Source organism: Elephantulus edwardii, unplaced genomic scaffold, assembly GCF_000299155.1.
Source record: "Elephantulus edwardii isolate Elephantulus edwardi_28Jun2011 unplaced genomic scaffold, EleEdw1.0 scaffold00014, whole genome shotgun sequence".
Lineage (NCBI taxonomy): Eukaryota > Metazoa > Chordata > Mammalia > Macroscelidea > Macroscelididae > Elephantulus > Elephantulus edwardii.
The window spans coordinates 26,220,640-26,236,073 of record NW_006399764.1 but is presented as its reverse complement, the minus strand read 5'-3'; the positions used below and the strand labels follow the sequence as shown (position 1 = coordinate 26,236,073).

Here is a 15,434-nt window from a genome sequence, read left to right as displayed (position 1 = left end):
GGATAATCGGGATGGGAGTGTCAGAGACAGTGTGATTGGCACAGGACAGAGCCGAGTTTAGGGCTGCTGTACATAGGGTCGCTATGAGTCACAAGCGACTCGACGGCACATAACAACAACAGGTCGTAAGAGAAGTAGATGGCCATCTTTCTCCCCAGACTGAAGTTCAGAAATCAGAGACTATAGTTGTTGTTGTTGTTGATTGCCATACAGTAGGGACAGACTACAGTAAGGACAGAAATTCTTAAACTTGCTACTATCTGTATGATTCTGAATTTTATATAAATTGTATTTTAACTGACTCAAGAGCCTGAACACTTGTTTTCTTCTTATACCAAAAGGGTCTGTTGCTGTTGTTAAATCCTTGGCCTATCATTCAAGCACAAACAATAATCATGGGATCTCTAGGATCCTCCTCCTATGTGTTCCACCATGTGATTTCAAAGTCCCTTTCCAGGTTTAACTTTACAATGCATAGTTCTTCAGTTATTCTGACTATTCCTGCTATGGTATTAGACAGAGAGACTGTTGCTGCCTAAATGTCAGTCTTCTTCTTAGAAGTCAAAAGAAATCCTGGGATTGGCTCAAAAGGCATTTATTCTCATTTGACAGCAATTGTGCCGGTTCTAACACCTTACAAGTTTTGAGAGTTACTGTATTTAATTTCTGAAAGAAGAGCCTGCTTACTCAGCAAGCTTTTATAAACGTTTAGATTGAGAAAAAAAAATTCCCCACTAGTGGTCCATTTTAGATGTGCTTTCATGTAGGCTCACAGAGCCAATGCTCTCGACACTGGAGGAGGGAAAGGAGGTCACCATGGTTAGAATGTCAAGAATGAGGACACGAAGAGGAATCAGCGGCAGTGAGTGGTTAACAAGTCAAAGCAAGGCCTATAAATCTTGTTGAATAACTAGTTTTCATTGTGCTTGTTTGTTCTGGAAAGAAAGGTGGCTATCAATATAGGTGAATCATATATGATCAGATTTGTATTATGAAAAATTCACTCTAGCTTTAATAGATATACTCAGTAACTGGCAATTTCTTATACTGGTTCCCTGATCTCTGAATGAGGGCACTTATAGGAATGGTCAAGTGTAAGCCACAAGAACTGTGTCTATGTAGCGAAACAGTAAACCAAAATAAAAACTGTGCTCTTGAAGAGACTGGAGAGGTTAGCTGAAGAAAACAAGAGTGGTGTCTTCCACTCCGTCTAGCCTCTCAACTCGCATAACCTGGCATGTGCAGAAAACAGACGGACAATTACTCTGGATTCCACTGCAACTGCTGTTTAAGACGCAGTTTAACTGCTTGAGCAAATGAACTCATCCAGTGGTGCACAGCAAGCAGCAACTGATATGGGAAATGCTTTTTTCTCCATCCCACAGCGCTGAGTTAATTCTAACTCATCATGACTCTGGAAGGCCAAGAAGAATCACCTCATAGATTTCCAAGGCTGGAAATCTTTACAAAATTAGATTATTACATTTTTCTTTCACTGAGTTGCCAGTGGGTTTGACCCACCTTTCTGTAAGAAGCCAGCAGGGAGCTCTGGTAGCCTTAGTGGCAAGAAGCTGCACTGCGATTCCAGAGGCGCACAATTCAAATCCACCAGATGATCTGCTGGAGAAAGAGGGACAATCTCCTCCTGTACCAATCAGGTCCGATTTGATGGTACACACACAAAATAATAGAATTTTTTAAAAAAAGAAGCCAACCAACACTTGAACCACTTCTCTCTGTCCTCCCCTTCATACAACAGTCTAAGACCACCCACCAGAAGCATTTGCTTCTAACCTAGTGTGGTCACCAATACACCTTAAGTATCTATTTCAGGAACGTATGTTAAGTATTCAAAGACCCTGACTGCCTTTCTTTTTTACAAGCCATCACACTGGCCCATTAATTATACTGATGACAAGTTGAACCGTAAGCAAGTAGTGGCAAGTACTCTAGACTTACTGGTAAGTAGGTTGATGTTATTTTTATGTACCGTCAGGTGCCAATGATGCCCTGTGACCCCATGAACAATGGACCTGAATAGGATAGGACCCTATTCCCTGCCATCATCATCATCTCCGATATACTTGAGCCCACTGTAACAATTACTGCATAAATCTATCCTGTTGAGGGTTTGTATTAGTCTCTTTTGCTGGCCCTCTACCTTTCCAAGCAAGATATCCTTTTCCAAGGACTGGCCCTTCCCAACAACATGCCTAAAGTATATGAGATGAAGACTCACCATCCTTGTCTCCAAGGGGCATCTGGTTGTACTTTCTCTAAGACATGGATTCTCCCTCAGTGAAATTCCTAAAACGTCCAGTGATGTGAACCGTATGAAGACAAGCTTTCTAAGATGAAGTCAAGCTGTTGCATCTAATCACTCTTATAACTGAAACTGAGGCACACTGGGGTTTCTTTGGATTACTGGAGGCAACATCTTCCTCATCTGCTCTATTACTCCAGTTCATTTACCGAGTGACTTAAATAAAAGGGCTAATTCAGATTGGGGTCCAGAACAAGAAAGGGTCTAGCAACAGGTTCATGCTCTTCTGGTAGTAAGTCACATGACCTGGCAGCTCCACTGGTGCTTAAAGTGTCAGAGGCAGGCTGCTTCAAGTCTCTGATAGGTCCTTAAACATAAATCACAACACAGACTTTTAGATTCTGGAGCAATAACCTACAATACTCTACTTCTGAGAAATAACTTCTGGATTGCTACTAGGCCCTAATGAACAATTAGCCATGCACCTCCACATTACCAAGTGACCTGCACTGCTCATCATGAACTGGGGGTTCTCTGACCCAACCTATAAAGTTGGGTATGCACAACAGTCTTCCCCCATCCAACAGAAGTGACGTACAGGTTTGGGTTCAACCAAGCCCTGAGGAAACGACCTAAGGAGGCAATCTAAATGCTCATGGCCCGCACTCCTACTCTGTAAGCAGACTGGACCATGGTATCATCGTGGGTTCTACACAATCAGCAGACAAAAAGAACAGAAAACTGGGCCTGGTTTATAGATGGTTCTGCTGGATATACTGACATCACCCCAAACTGGACAGCTGGAGCACTATATTACCTTCACGCACACTCTGGAAGTGAAGGAAATTCCCTAGTGGGCAGAACTTTGCACAAATACCTGCTTGTTCATTTTGCTTGGAAGGAGAAATGATCAGATGTGCAACTTTATACTGATTCATGAGCTGTATGAGAAATGGTTTGGTCAGGGACTTGGAAGGAACATTAATGGTGACAAGGAAGTGAAAATGGGTGGGAGTGAAAATGCTGTACTTCTTGTGAATGCTCACAAAAGGGTGGCCTTAGCAGAGGAGTATTTTAATAAATGGATAGATGACAAGTTCTATAAAAACATTGTCAGTCAGTCTTCTTCCTCAGATACTCGTGACACTGCCCAATGGGCTGATAAAGCTGCCTGGTGGCAAAGATGGAGGCTATGCTTAGCAATAAGATTTTCATTTATCAAGACCAACCTAGTTATTGCCAAGTGCCCAACCACCAGCAGCAGATACTAACACTGAATCCCTGACATGGCACTATTTACAGGGCCATCAGCTAGATACTTGGTGGCAGGCCAACTACGCTGGACAGCTTCCATCACTGGAAAAGGGTTGTCCTTACCAGAAGACACTTAACTCTGTATTCCAATTAGCTTTCCTTACATGCAATGCTTCCACCAAAACGACCATTTACACATTTAGAAAATGTTTATCCACTAACAGTAACATATCACTCACTTTGATCAAGGAACTCAATTCACAGGAAATGAAGTGTAACAATGGTCCCGAACTTTCCATCATCCTGAAGCAGCTGGCTTGACAGAACAGTGGAAAAGGCTTTTCAGACTCTATTATGGTGCCAGGTAAGTAGGCATAATTTGCAAGGCTGGAACTACTTTTTTTTTTGATGGTTCTTTGAACAATTTCATCTCTCCCTATTTCTGGGACTACCACTTTTTCCCTATAAGCCGTTCCTTTCTCCAGTCTCTCCCATTCCAATCTACCATTCGCTTGTCAAACTCATCTTCCCCTTTTCCATAAGCACCCTTTTCCTGGAGGAAGAGCAGTAGTAATGAGGCTCTGGACAAGGTTAAAAAAGTACTTCACAGTGGGCTCATAAGTAACAAATGCTGTGAAAATTATGAAAATAAAATGTCATGGCTGAATATAAATCCTGAAAACACCAAAGCAGGTTATATTACAAAAAGAACAGCAAAATATTCAGTATTGCCCTGGGTAGGATTAGTAATTCCCTATACCATCAATAATCACTCCTAAGAGACTTGACTTAGTCTAAAAATGACCAGTCTTTGTTCTGTCAGTGGAGAAACTTGAGTACAGGCAGTGCCTGGGTTACCAATGACTGGATACAGCCCCTCCTTGTTCTTTAATTATATAAATATGTCCTCACTTAGAAATTTCTGAATCAACCTTTACTTGCAACAAAGTTTTCAACATCACTTTACTTGTTGCTCATGCAGCTTTTAAGCCACTGAAAAGACAGCATCTTTTCCTGCACTAAAGCAAGGCTAAATAAGAATCACATACACAAGTTCTGACTCACCTACAAATTCCACTTAAAGATTAAAGAGACTTAGGAATGGATCTTACTTACAACCAAAGACTACATGTTGTCCTTTAATCCTTCCACGTCCTAGTCCTTATTTGTGAAATTAAGACAAAAAGTATATCTGCCATCATTAGAAATTCCTAAACCTTATACAGTATCATTACCTGAGCTTTTTCCTAATAAACCCATAGTAAACACAGTTGTCTAGGAAATGCACTGCCTTTGGAGGAAAGGGCAAAAGTAAGAGCTTTTTGTCATTCTTGAACTACATGATCTCTGGAGTATCTTCTGATTTTAAAGGTCTATGATTTTATACCATATAGAAAAGTCTAAAGCTATAGAGATCAATATAAAATTAATTTAAAATTTAGAAACCATGTTAGAATGCTGTTGTTATTAGTAACCCTATGAACAAGAAGCAGAAACCTTGCCCTATTCTGCACCATCCACAATGCGCAAGCCCGCTGCTGGAGTGACTGTTAATTTGGGAATATGTTTTAAAAATTTGGAAAGTATTTGGAAATCTTTATAAAAATTATTTTTATACGGCTTTAAAGTTAATTGCTTTGAAATTAAAACTGTATTATTTAATAAATATCAATGTGATAGGTTCATCACAAATTAAAATTTTCATGACAGTGTATTTTGGAACACTATTAAAATGGTTATAGGAATTGATATGGGCATACAAATTTTTTTGGGGGGGAAGTTAATTTCTGAACACTTGAACATCATGAAACTTAATTTTAATTTTTTTTACATTTACCTTTTTTCTTCTTTTGCTCTCAGCTGTTCTTCCTGTCTCAAAACTTGAACCATTATAGATTCAAAAACTCCACTTGTCAAGCCTGCCAAACTTCTCGGTGTTGACCGACGCCTTGTTGAAGTACATGCAGTTCCCTTCTCATCCTCCAATCCATAATAGCCTCTAGATGTAACTGCTATCGTTGTCTTTTCTCTCAAGTTCCTTGGAGAAGAATAAGTCAGTTCACAAGGTCAAATCTTCTGATAAGCAATAAACCCCTTTAACCAACACCTTAAGAAGAATCCCTTTCTGAGGTAGATCCTGATGCAACTAAGAGCTACAGTAATGCTGTTAAATCCTACTTGGCTGGTCTCCAGATTTTTATCCTCCCTATATAACTTATAATTTTCCTTTGTTAATGCCATGAAATCACTTGACCATGTTTAAAAAAATAATAGTACCAAAGCATCAAAAGATATCTCCTAAACATAAAAAAAAGTATACCGTCTGCAAAACTAAATGTAGCTCCTCTTTAAATCTCTGCATGTGTTTCACTGCTATAGCACTCTGGTGGCACCATGATTAAGACATTTGGCTACTAGCCAAAAGACCAACAGTTCAAACTCAACAGTGATACTTGGAAAAAGGGAAGGTAATCTGCTTCGCCCCCATAAAGATTTACAGCCTTGGAACCCTTTGGGGCAGTTCTACTTTGTCATTCAGGGTCACCATGAGCTAGAATCAACTCAGTGACAGTGTTGAGTAGTGCTGGTACAGTGCCTCATGGTCCAGTAGTTAAGTGCTTGGTTGTTAATGGAAAGATCGGCAATTCAAATCCTCAGTTACTCTACGAAAGAAAGGTATGGAAGTCTAGATTCTGGAAAGATCACAGCATTCTGGAAGCTCCGCAAACAATTCTATTCTACCCAACAAGGCTGCTATTAGTTGGAAACAATTTGATGAAAGCTGGTTTTTGTGACCGCTTTTTTAAAAAAACTTATCCCTGGCATAGGAAAATATACAACAAAAACTTCTGGGGAAAGAAAATTCACTATGATATACCTAGTTTGAAGAAAGTATAAACAAATGAAATATTATACCATAAAATTTTAAGTTGAGAATATGGAAATCACCTCATTAAACTGTAAAAACTCCAGAAAAGTACCTCTACCACAAATATCTTCCTAACCTATCCATGTCTTTACTTATACTCTGAAATAATAATTTAATTTTTAAAGATAATGATGAAATCTCATTTCTTACCAGTTTGTTTAACTACTTCTAAATTCCTCACCATAGCAAAAATCAAGGAAATGTTTCAAGAAGTAACTCTTTTTTTAAACTGGGTAAGAATCTACGTAAATTACAAGTTGATCCTAAAATTATGTTTCCCTGCTAAAGGAAGTACTAAGTTACATGAGTAAGTCCTTACACAAATAAGCCAGAGACAGAATGCATTTTACTGACTAGCAGGGCTCTGAAGACTACTGCCCTAAGTTACTCCGAACTCAGAAATGAAATTATTTCTGCTGGTCATTTTTCGGGCAAATAATCAATTGGATTATAAACAATATCTATCGTCTGTGAGGAATATACTCCTTTAAACAATTAACTATATGTTAACAGAGTGTCAGCATTTACTCAAAAACAAAGATGGAAAGGCAAGGTAGTGATGAAAAGTGACAGCAATGGAGAGAGAGAGCAAATGGGACAGAAATAGTGAGAACGCTGACACACTGTACAAACTGTTAGCAACGGCACAGAAAAATCTGGATTAAAAAGTGTTAAAGGGGAATCCAGTTGTCTATGTAAACATTTATATAAAATAGATCGCAATCAGTTGAGAATAAGACCAGGGTTTTTTTACTTCAGACCAAGGAATCTTTTTTATTGTGATGTTACTGAACATACCAGTTATCAACAATTTTGTTATTATAAACTGAAGTCCATTTTCTCAGATTAAAATTCCAGCAAGCTATGGAAATTACTTTTATGTTCTAAATTACACTGGAGGGAAAAAAACTAGCAATGAACTACTTATTAAATAAATCTAAGAAGATGGATATTAAATGTAAAAGAAATACTTTTATAAAGTCATCATTCATATCTTTTAACAAATTCAACAAAGTTGCATTGTACAATCATGCTATATCTAAACCCTTATAGCTAACTTAAAATATATACCAGAACTTGGATGACACATTATTTTAAAACGTTAACTTGTAAAAAAGCCCTCCTAATTTGACTTAATTCCTAGATCCACCCACCAATTCCTAGGAAGAACAGAGGGGCAAAGGGACAGTGCACCACTAACTAGCAAAAATCAGGGTGAGAGCAAATGCAAAAAAACCTGGTTTATTCAATAACCACTGTAAACAAACAGGGAGGAGAGACAAAGAGACAGGAAAATGAGAAGGAGGAAAGGAAGAAAGGGCAAACCTCTGAACATGAACCAATCACTCTACTTTAACTCTCTACTTGACCAAACATGGTGTCTTTATCCAGAAAACAGGCCCTTGTGATGATAAACCCAGAGGATGTGACACTATGTTTAAACAAAATTCTCGCTGTTGATCGTCTAAGATAGATTTGTTCGTTCTTCGAGCAGTCCATGGTTTAGTCTTAACAGCATCGTTTAAAGACATCAGTTATTTTTCAGTCTTCCTTACTCTCTGTCCATCTTCTACAAGCATATGAAGTGACTGGTAAGATCACGGACTTGGGTCAGGTACACCTTAGACTTCAAAGAGACAGCCTTGATTTTAACACCTTAACGAGGCCTTTTGCAGTAGATTTCTTTCCCACTGGAATATGTAATTTCCAAATTGTGGCTCCCAGTGTTGACTGTGGATCGAAGTAAAATGGCAATCAACTTTAATCTTTTCTGTTTATCACGATATTGTTTACTGGGCCAATCGCGAGGATTTTTCTTTGCATTATGTTGAGGTCTAATCCATACTTAAGGCGTCTCTGAGCTTCACTCATCAGTAAGTCTTCTTGGTTTTCTGCAAGGCTGTGTCATCTGCATATTCTAGGTTGTTAATAAGTCTTTCTCTAATTCTGATGCCTTATTTTTCTTCTTACAGTCCGGCTGCTTAGCATGCAGACTAAATAGGTACGGTGAAAGGATACAAACCTGGCTCATAACTCCGTGATCTTAGACCAAGGATTATCCCCTTGTTACGTCTGAACCGTTGCCTGTTGGTCTTTATACATGTTCCATATGAGCACAACTAAGTGTTCTGAGATACCCATTCTTAGCAATATTATTCGTAACGTTTTATGACTCACAGAGTTAAAAGCATAGCCCATAAAGCACTGGTAAATATCTTACTAGTATTACTCTCAACCAAAGTCCATCCAACATCAGCAATGATATCCTCTTTTGAATCCAGCATGAATTTCTGTACATTTTTTAATGATGAAAAGTGGTGTTGTTGTTATTCTGTTGTTATTATTATGTGCTGGCGGGTCAAACTAACTTAGAGTTGACCCTCCAGCAGGTTTTCAGAGGCTGTAAATGGCACAAGAGGAAACTGCTCAACTTTCTCCCTGGAGCAGCTGGTGTTTATGAACCACTTGCCTTTGCGAGAAACTCCTTATCTCCTAGGCCACCAGCACTCCCTTTATTATGTTAGGCATTAGTAAAGTCTAAGAAAAATATAGGATGTCAGGGAGGAAGAGGGAGGGCTAGTGGCACAGCACAGAGGGTGCACTCTAATCCAAAGGAAACACTTGGCTGTTCAAACCCACCAACTACTCCGCAATCTCTTTTGCAATTTACAGCTTTGGAAACCCAACGAAGGTCAGTGATGAGGAGAAACCAAGGAATTAGAGATAGATCAAGAAGAGTGGCGCTGCCAGAAGCTTATAGAAAAGGTAGCACCAGAAAGCAAAGTGAGAGATGCATGGAACAGGGGTATCTGTGGGAAAACAATGAAATTTAAATCTGTTCTTAACACAGGCACAGAAGCCCAGGTGGTACTGCAGTTAGAGAATCCAGCTGCTAACCTGAAGGCCACAGGTTAGAACCCACCAGGCTCCCTACAGGTGAAAGATGAGGCAGTCTACTCCAGAGAACAGAGTCAGAATCCCACAGAAAGAATCACTATATGCCTGAATCTACTTGATAGCAGGGCATCTGGTTTTTTAATCCTTGGTTTAAGATCACAGAGTTGTGAGCCAGGTTTGTATACTTTCACCATACCTATTTAGTCTGTATGCTAAGCAGCCAGTGTACAAGGCACATGGTCTCTCTCTGGAGACTAAGGTGCGCCTGATACAGGCCATGGTCTTTGCAATCACTTGTTATGCATCAGAGAGTTGGACAATGACTAGGGAGGATAGAAGGAGAATTGATGCCTTTGGGCTGTGGTGCTGGAGAAGAGTATTCAATGTACCCTGGACTGCTAAGAAAACAAACAAGATTCATCCTGGCGAGAGTTAAACCAGGCTACTCCTTGGAGGCAAGGATTTTGGGGCTTCGTCTGACATACTTTGGACATCCTATAAGGAGAGACAGGTCCTTGGAGAGGGACATCATGCTTGGTAGGGTGGAGGGATGGCGCAGGAGGGGAAGACCCTCTATGAGGTGGATTGATCCAATGACTGGGGTAATCGGGATGGGTGTGTCAGAGGCAATGCGAATGGCACAGGATAGAGCACGGTTTAGGGTTGTTGTACATAGGGTCGCTATGAGTCGCAAACGACTCAACAGCACATAACAATAACAACAACAACAACAACTCATGCGCAAAAAGGTTGGCTGACACGGTGGTTAGAGGGTTTGACTATTACTAGAAAGGTCACTGGTCCCATAAGGACACAGAGACACAGAAAGTCTATGAGGAAGCTCTACTGTGTGTGTGTTCTGCTGTCAAGTTTGAACTGACTGATAACTGACCATGCAGCAGATTTTCAGAGGCTGTAAATCACATAGGAGGAGTCTGCCCACTGTTCTCCCTTGGAGCGGCTAGTGGATTTGAACTACCCGTCTTTGGGTTGGTAACACAACTCCTGGCCCACTGGGCCATCAGAGCTCCATTCTGTAAGGTCACTGTTAAGTCCAAACTGACTTGACAGTAGCAGGTCTATTTAAAGCACAAATGTTCAAGGCAAATACAGAATGTATTAATTTTTATTGATTGTTCTTGAATATTTATGTCTATCACTTTTAAAGTAATGAGGATATATTAAAAATTAGTCTCTGTGGGTTTAGCATGGAAGTAACTATACTCAGAACAACAATTGTTTCTAAAGAAAAACATTTCTATTTAACAAGTTTTCTGATGGTCTATTTTTTTCCTACAGTGGAAAAGGAAGCAGCCTATGTCCTCATTTTTAAGGCAAACACTGAGAAAAGAGAAAAATATTTTCATTTGTGAAGAACTGTGTGTTTGGCAGAATTTTGTTGTTCTTTACTGTATTTGTTAGACAATCCACCAGCAAAACTGAAAAAGCTATTTTAAAAAAGCAATTTTAAGAACATAAAACATGAGCTGCCATAAGAAAATGGTAATATTCTACCTAACTGGACATTTTATGGGAAAAACGTTTTCATTTCAGTCTCAAAGAGCTGAGAATATACACCAGATGTTGCTAGGTTAGAACAGTATAGAAAAGAAAATCAACTGTTAACCTTTAAAGCTTTTTAAGGACTTTTCATGTTATCAATATTTAAAGCAAGATTTTGCTATTTGAAAGAAGCCTAGTCTAGCAAAAGAGATATAATGGAAGGAAGAATCTACCTTTCCAAAAAGTATTTCAAAATAAGTATGTGTTAAATAACTACTTTAAACATTTCTGTTCTGGTGTGGGGTTTTTTAATTGTGACTGTTTTTTCACTGATTATAATCTTGAAGTTTTGCATTCTCACAGAGGAGCCCTTAGAAAATAAAAACCCCAAAACAAGCTCCGCTGCTGAAGAGGTGATCCCTACGTCTGGGTGCTCCCCATGATCAAAGTATGAAGCCTCATCCACTTACAAAATACAGCAGGAGAGTAACAGGGAAGATGTTTTGTTTATTTTGTTTTAGTTTATTTTCCTACTTTTAAAATGATTTGAGGGTCTGGCTATACAAAAATGAACAAATGTGTATTTGAAGACATATTAACATTTAAACAGTATTAAAGAAGCTAAAGTCAGGGGGTTATCCTCACAAGTTTTAACTAAAAAAGCTTAGGGTGAGCTCTTGGTATAAACTATTCCGAGTCTTTAAGCTTGTACCTAGGAAAATTCTATAAATCTTTTAATAATACCTTTGAACGGTATTATTAAAACAGAGAAACAGTAAATCAAGCTGTAGACTTTGTTGCTGGAAGGGAAAAATGACCTCTGCTCCATAACCTCAAGTTGCAACTTTTAACCCTATCTTACAGGATTATCTATTTTTTACTCAGTCTTTTAACCTTGTAGTCAATTCAGAATTTAAGTACTGATTTTCCAGAAATTTTCAAAAAAGAAAAATACTTTATTATAAAATAATTATTTTAGAAACTCTAGAATATACAGGAAAAAAAATTTAAATTAAAACAATCCAGTATTCTCTCACTTTAATTAACTAACATGTTGTTAGTTTTCCTAGTTCTGTTTTAAAAATGTGAAAACTTAATAGCTGGATCTTTAAGCACAATTAATTCTGGTACCTTCACAAGTCCCAGGTGGAATATGATATAACAAAGGGCTCGGTGATGGATAATACCACCACTGGGATTTATTAGTCTCTTCCAATTTAAAAAAAAAAAAAGGAATCCCACGCAATTTAGTATTTTAAAGATCCGTATTATTATGCAAATTCCTTGGGAATCAATATAGCCATTAATTGCTCTGGGCATAATTTTGTGGAGATGGCCTGGAGATGATCTAAAAACAAAAATACAGTCAGAAAGAACTGACTCTTCTCTCCAAAGTCATTTTGTTCTCCCCTGCTCTAGTTTCTTAGAAACAAAACCCACAAGGTCACAAATACTAAGAGAAACAGGTATCAAGGCAAACCACATAAAAATTGTTGTTGCTGTGTCCCATCGATTCAGAACCGACCCTCAGCTAACCCTACAGGGGTTTCCAGAGGCAGTAATTGCGTGGGAAAAGATTGCCTGTCCTTCTCCCGTACAGTAAAATTAGGGTATTTTTATTATATCAAAAATAATTCTCTAATACTTTCAAATATTAAAACAAAAGAATAAAACCTGTATATCTGCTAGGAGTCCCTGGTGGTACTAACAGCTGAATGATCTACTACTGGCCAAAAGGTGGGCAGTTTGAACTCACTTTGAGGGCCCTGGATGCCAGTGTGCTGTTCTGAGCGGGCGCAGGCTTGAAAACTCTAGTGGGCAGTTTTATCCTGCATACAAGGGGTCACAATGTGAATCAGGGCTGACTCATCAGCAGCTATTAACAAAAAACAACACATTTCTTTTCATCGTAATTCTAATCTTCTGTTTTTCCATATTGAAGACCGGGAACTCGTACACAAGTCTGCTTTTAGTCCCTTTTTTTCCACTCTAGATTCACTCCTGTGCAATCTTGTTCCCTCTCCTTGCTTCACTCCCTGTCCTACTGCAGGTTAAATTCTACTTCAACAACTCTGGCCATCGGCAGTTCCATGCATACCCTTCTTATAATCCTCAAATGAACAACTCCAAATGAAGGCCTGCTCTTACATATCCTTAAATAAGTAAAGACTTCTTTAGCTAGACACAAAAGAACAAATTTCTTTTAGCTATTACATCCTTCTTTATACCCCACATCCCATCAGCAGTTTGTGATTTTACCTCTGTAATACCCATCTCTGTATTTTCTAGTCCTACTGTCTACTCTCTCTAGCTAGAATTAACTCAAGAGCTTTCTCTTTGGTTTCCTTCTTGCATTTTCCCCCCTTACATTTCAGTCTTCAAGTCTCAAAATACTAGTAAAGTCATGACACCTTATTAAAGCCCATAGTGGGTCTGTACTAACTAGCCTGTACCTTCCTTAACAAGCATTCGGGATCCTCCATATATGGCCTTGCCTATCTTTTTATCTTTTTAGTTATCTGGTACCTCCTTAAACTGACCACTGAGTATAAATTAACCAAAATCCATTGACATGGAGTTGACTGATTCTATGGTTGTTGTTGATGCCTTGAGTTGAGCAGAACTCACAGCGACCCCATGAAAAGGCATGATGCCCCTCTGTAACTATTGACATCTATCAAAGTTCACAGAGTTTCTGGAGGCATGTGGATGAGGAAGTGAGTACCAGTATAGAGGAAAATGCCATAAAATGTGTTTCAAGGCTCTAAATCTTTTTATAAGCAGAATGTGACACATTTCTCCCAAAGAACAGCTTGTGGACATGAGTTATTCCTCCATCTCCACCCCAAACATTATGTGTAAGCTGGCTCATACATTTATTTGCAAGGGATAAGCTGTTTTATTATTATATCAACAAGTTTTTACATACCATGTAGCAGAGAACAGTTATAATAATTATTTCATGAACTCCTCAACTCTATCAATTAATGTACCTTCCCTTCAAAACCTTGAGAATAAAATCACCATCTCCCTTGTGCATCCTCTTGCTACTTTGTAACAGAAATATAGTGCAGTACTGAATATGTATGTTAAGCAAATAAGGAAGCAGGCCTATATGAAGACAAATGTGACATCAGCATAGGAGGAAGACTTATTAACAACTGCATATGCAGATAATATAAACATGCTGATCAAAAGTAAAGACAGCTTGAAACACTTAATGCAGAAGATCAAAGACCACAGTCTTCAATATTAATTACATCTCAACATCAAGAAAACAAAAGTCCTCACACTGGACTAACAGGCAACATGATGATAGACAAAGAAAAGAATATATGGTATTCTTTCTCCCCTGTGGTCTAACTCGCTCTTGTTGTTGTTGTTGTTGTTGTTGTTGTTGTTATGAGTCGTTTGCGACTCATGGCGACCCTATGTACAACAGCCCTAAACCCTGCTCTATCCTGTGCCAATCGCATTGCCTCTGACACACCCATCCCGATTAATTCTATTTTTATCTAAATACTTAAACATTTTTGGTCTTTGATAGTAGAATTTGGATTAGTCTTTTGTACACAAAACTTTGGAACAACAACATAGAATAATAGAGTGTTAACAACAATAACATCAACATAGAGATCAGCTGGCCCAGGGGACAGAAAGCTATGCTACAAAGCCAAAGGTGGGTGACTTTTAATCCGTGGCCCTTGGGGCCTGTCCTATATCGTTTTTGTTCAAACATTCCTCTAGGTCATATAGCCCTGGTGTATCCACTTGCTGTAAGACGGTAACTTGTGCTTGCTGTGAGGCTGACCACTGTGACACTGATGTGTCTAATGTGTTAATGATTGGTTACCCAATGCGGACAGTGGGGTGGAGCTCCCCAATTAAAACAAGCTTGGAAGCAAAAGTGGCATCCACTTCTGTAATAGCTTGCCTCCGGAAACCCTATGAAACTGGAGATAGTATGAGAGACACACAAGTGTTGAGAACTTTGCTTCATAGGGTTGCTATGAGTCACCTATGACTCAACAATACTTAACAACTTAACAACAACACAGACAATGTGTAAGTGCACTTATAATGGGATGAAGGATTTCAATTAAGACAATTTCTGAATGCCTGCCTACAATTCCAAGGCATCATTCTTCTTCAGGCTTCTTTATTTAGCATTAACTTTCATGTGTATACTATGCAATCGAAAATACCAAGCACTTCAGCCTGGGTACCATCAGGACTCCTCCTTTATCTAAAGTTTTTAAAACTAAGAAAGTCATCTTCTGGTTGCACGGTAGACTTAAATCTACCAGAAGGATACTTTCAAAACTAATTAGGAGAAAGGCAAAAATTCTTAATAACAGATTCTCTCCTGTTCAATGCTTAGTTTTCTAAGTATTTTCTATTGTTAATGCTTTTGAGCTGTGGTGCTGGAGAAGAGTACTGAATGTACCATGGACTGCCAGGAAAACAAACAGATTCATCTTGGAGAGGATTATACTCCTTGGAGGCAAGGATTCTGGGGCTTCATCTGACATACTTTGGATATGTTGCCAGGAGGGACGGGTCCTTGGAGAGGGACATCATGCTGGG

The 15,434-nt window shown here is 38.8% G+C and overlaps 1 protein-coding gene across 1 annotated transcript in view; it reads right to left on the bottom strand.

Annotated features, from left to right (window-relative positions):
* KIAA2026 (KIAA2026 ortholog) overlaps nucleotides 1-15,434 on the bottom strand; it is a gene marked incomplete at its 5' end in the record, with an annotated part of 84,114 nt that overhangs the window by 62,946 nt on the left and 5,734 nt on the right. The window contains one exon of the mRNA XM_006881358.1: nucleotides 5,355-5,555. Within this exon, the coding sequence (XP_006881420.1) occupies nucleotides 5,355-5,555 (201 nt within the window). The remainder of the gene's footprint in view (nucleotides 1-5,354; nucleotides 5,556-15,434) is intronic.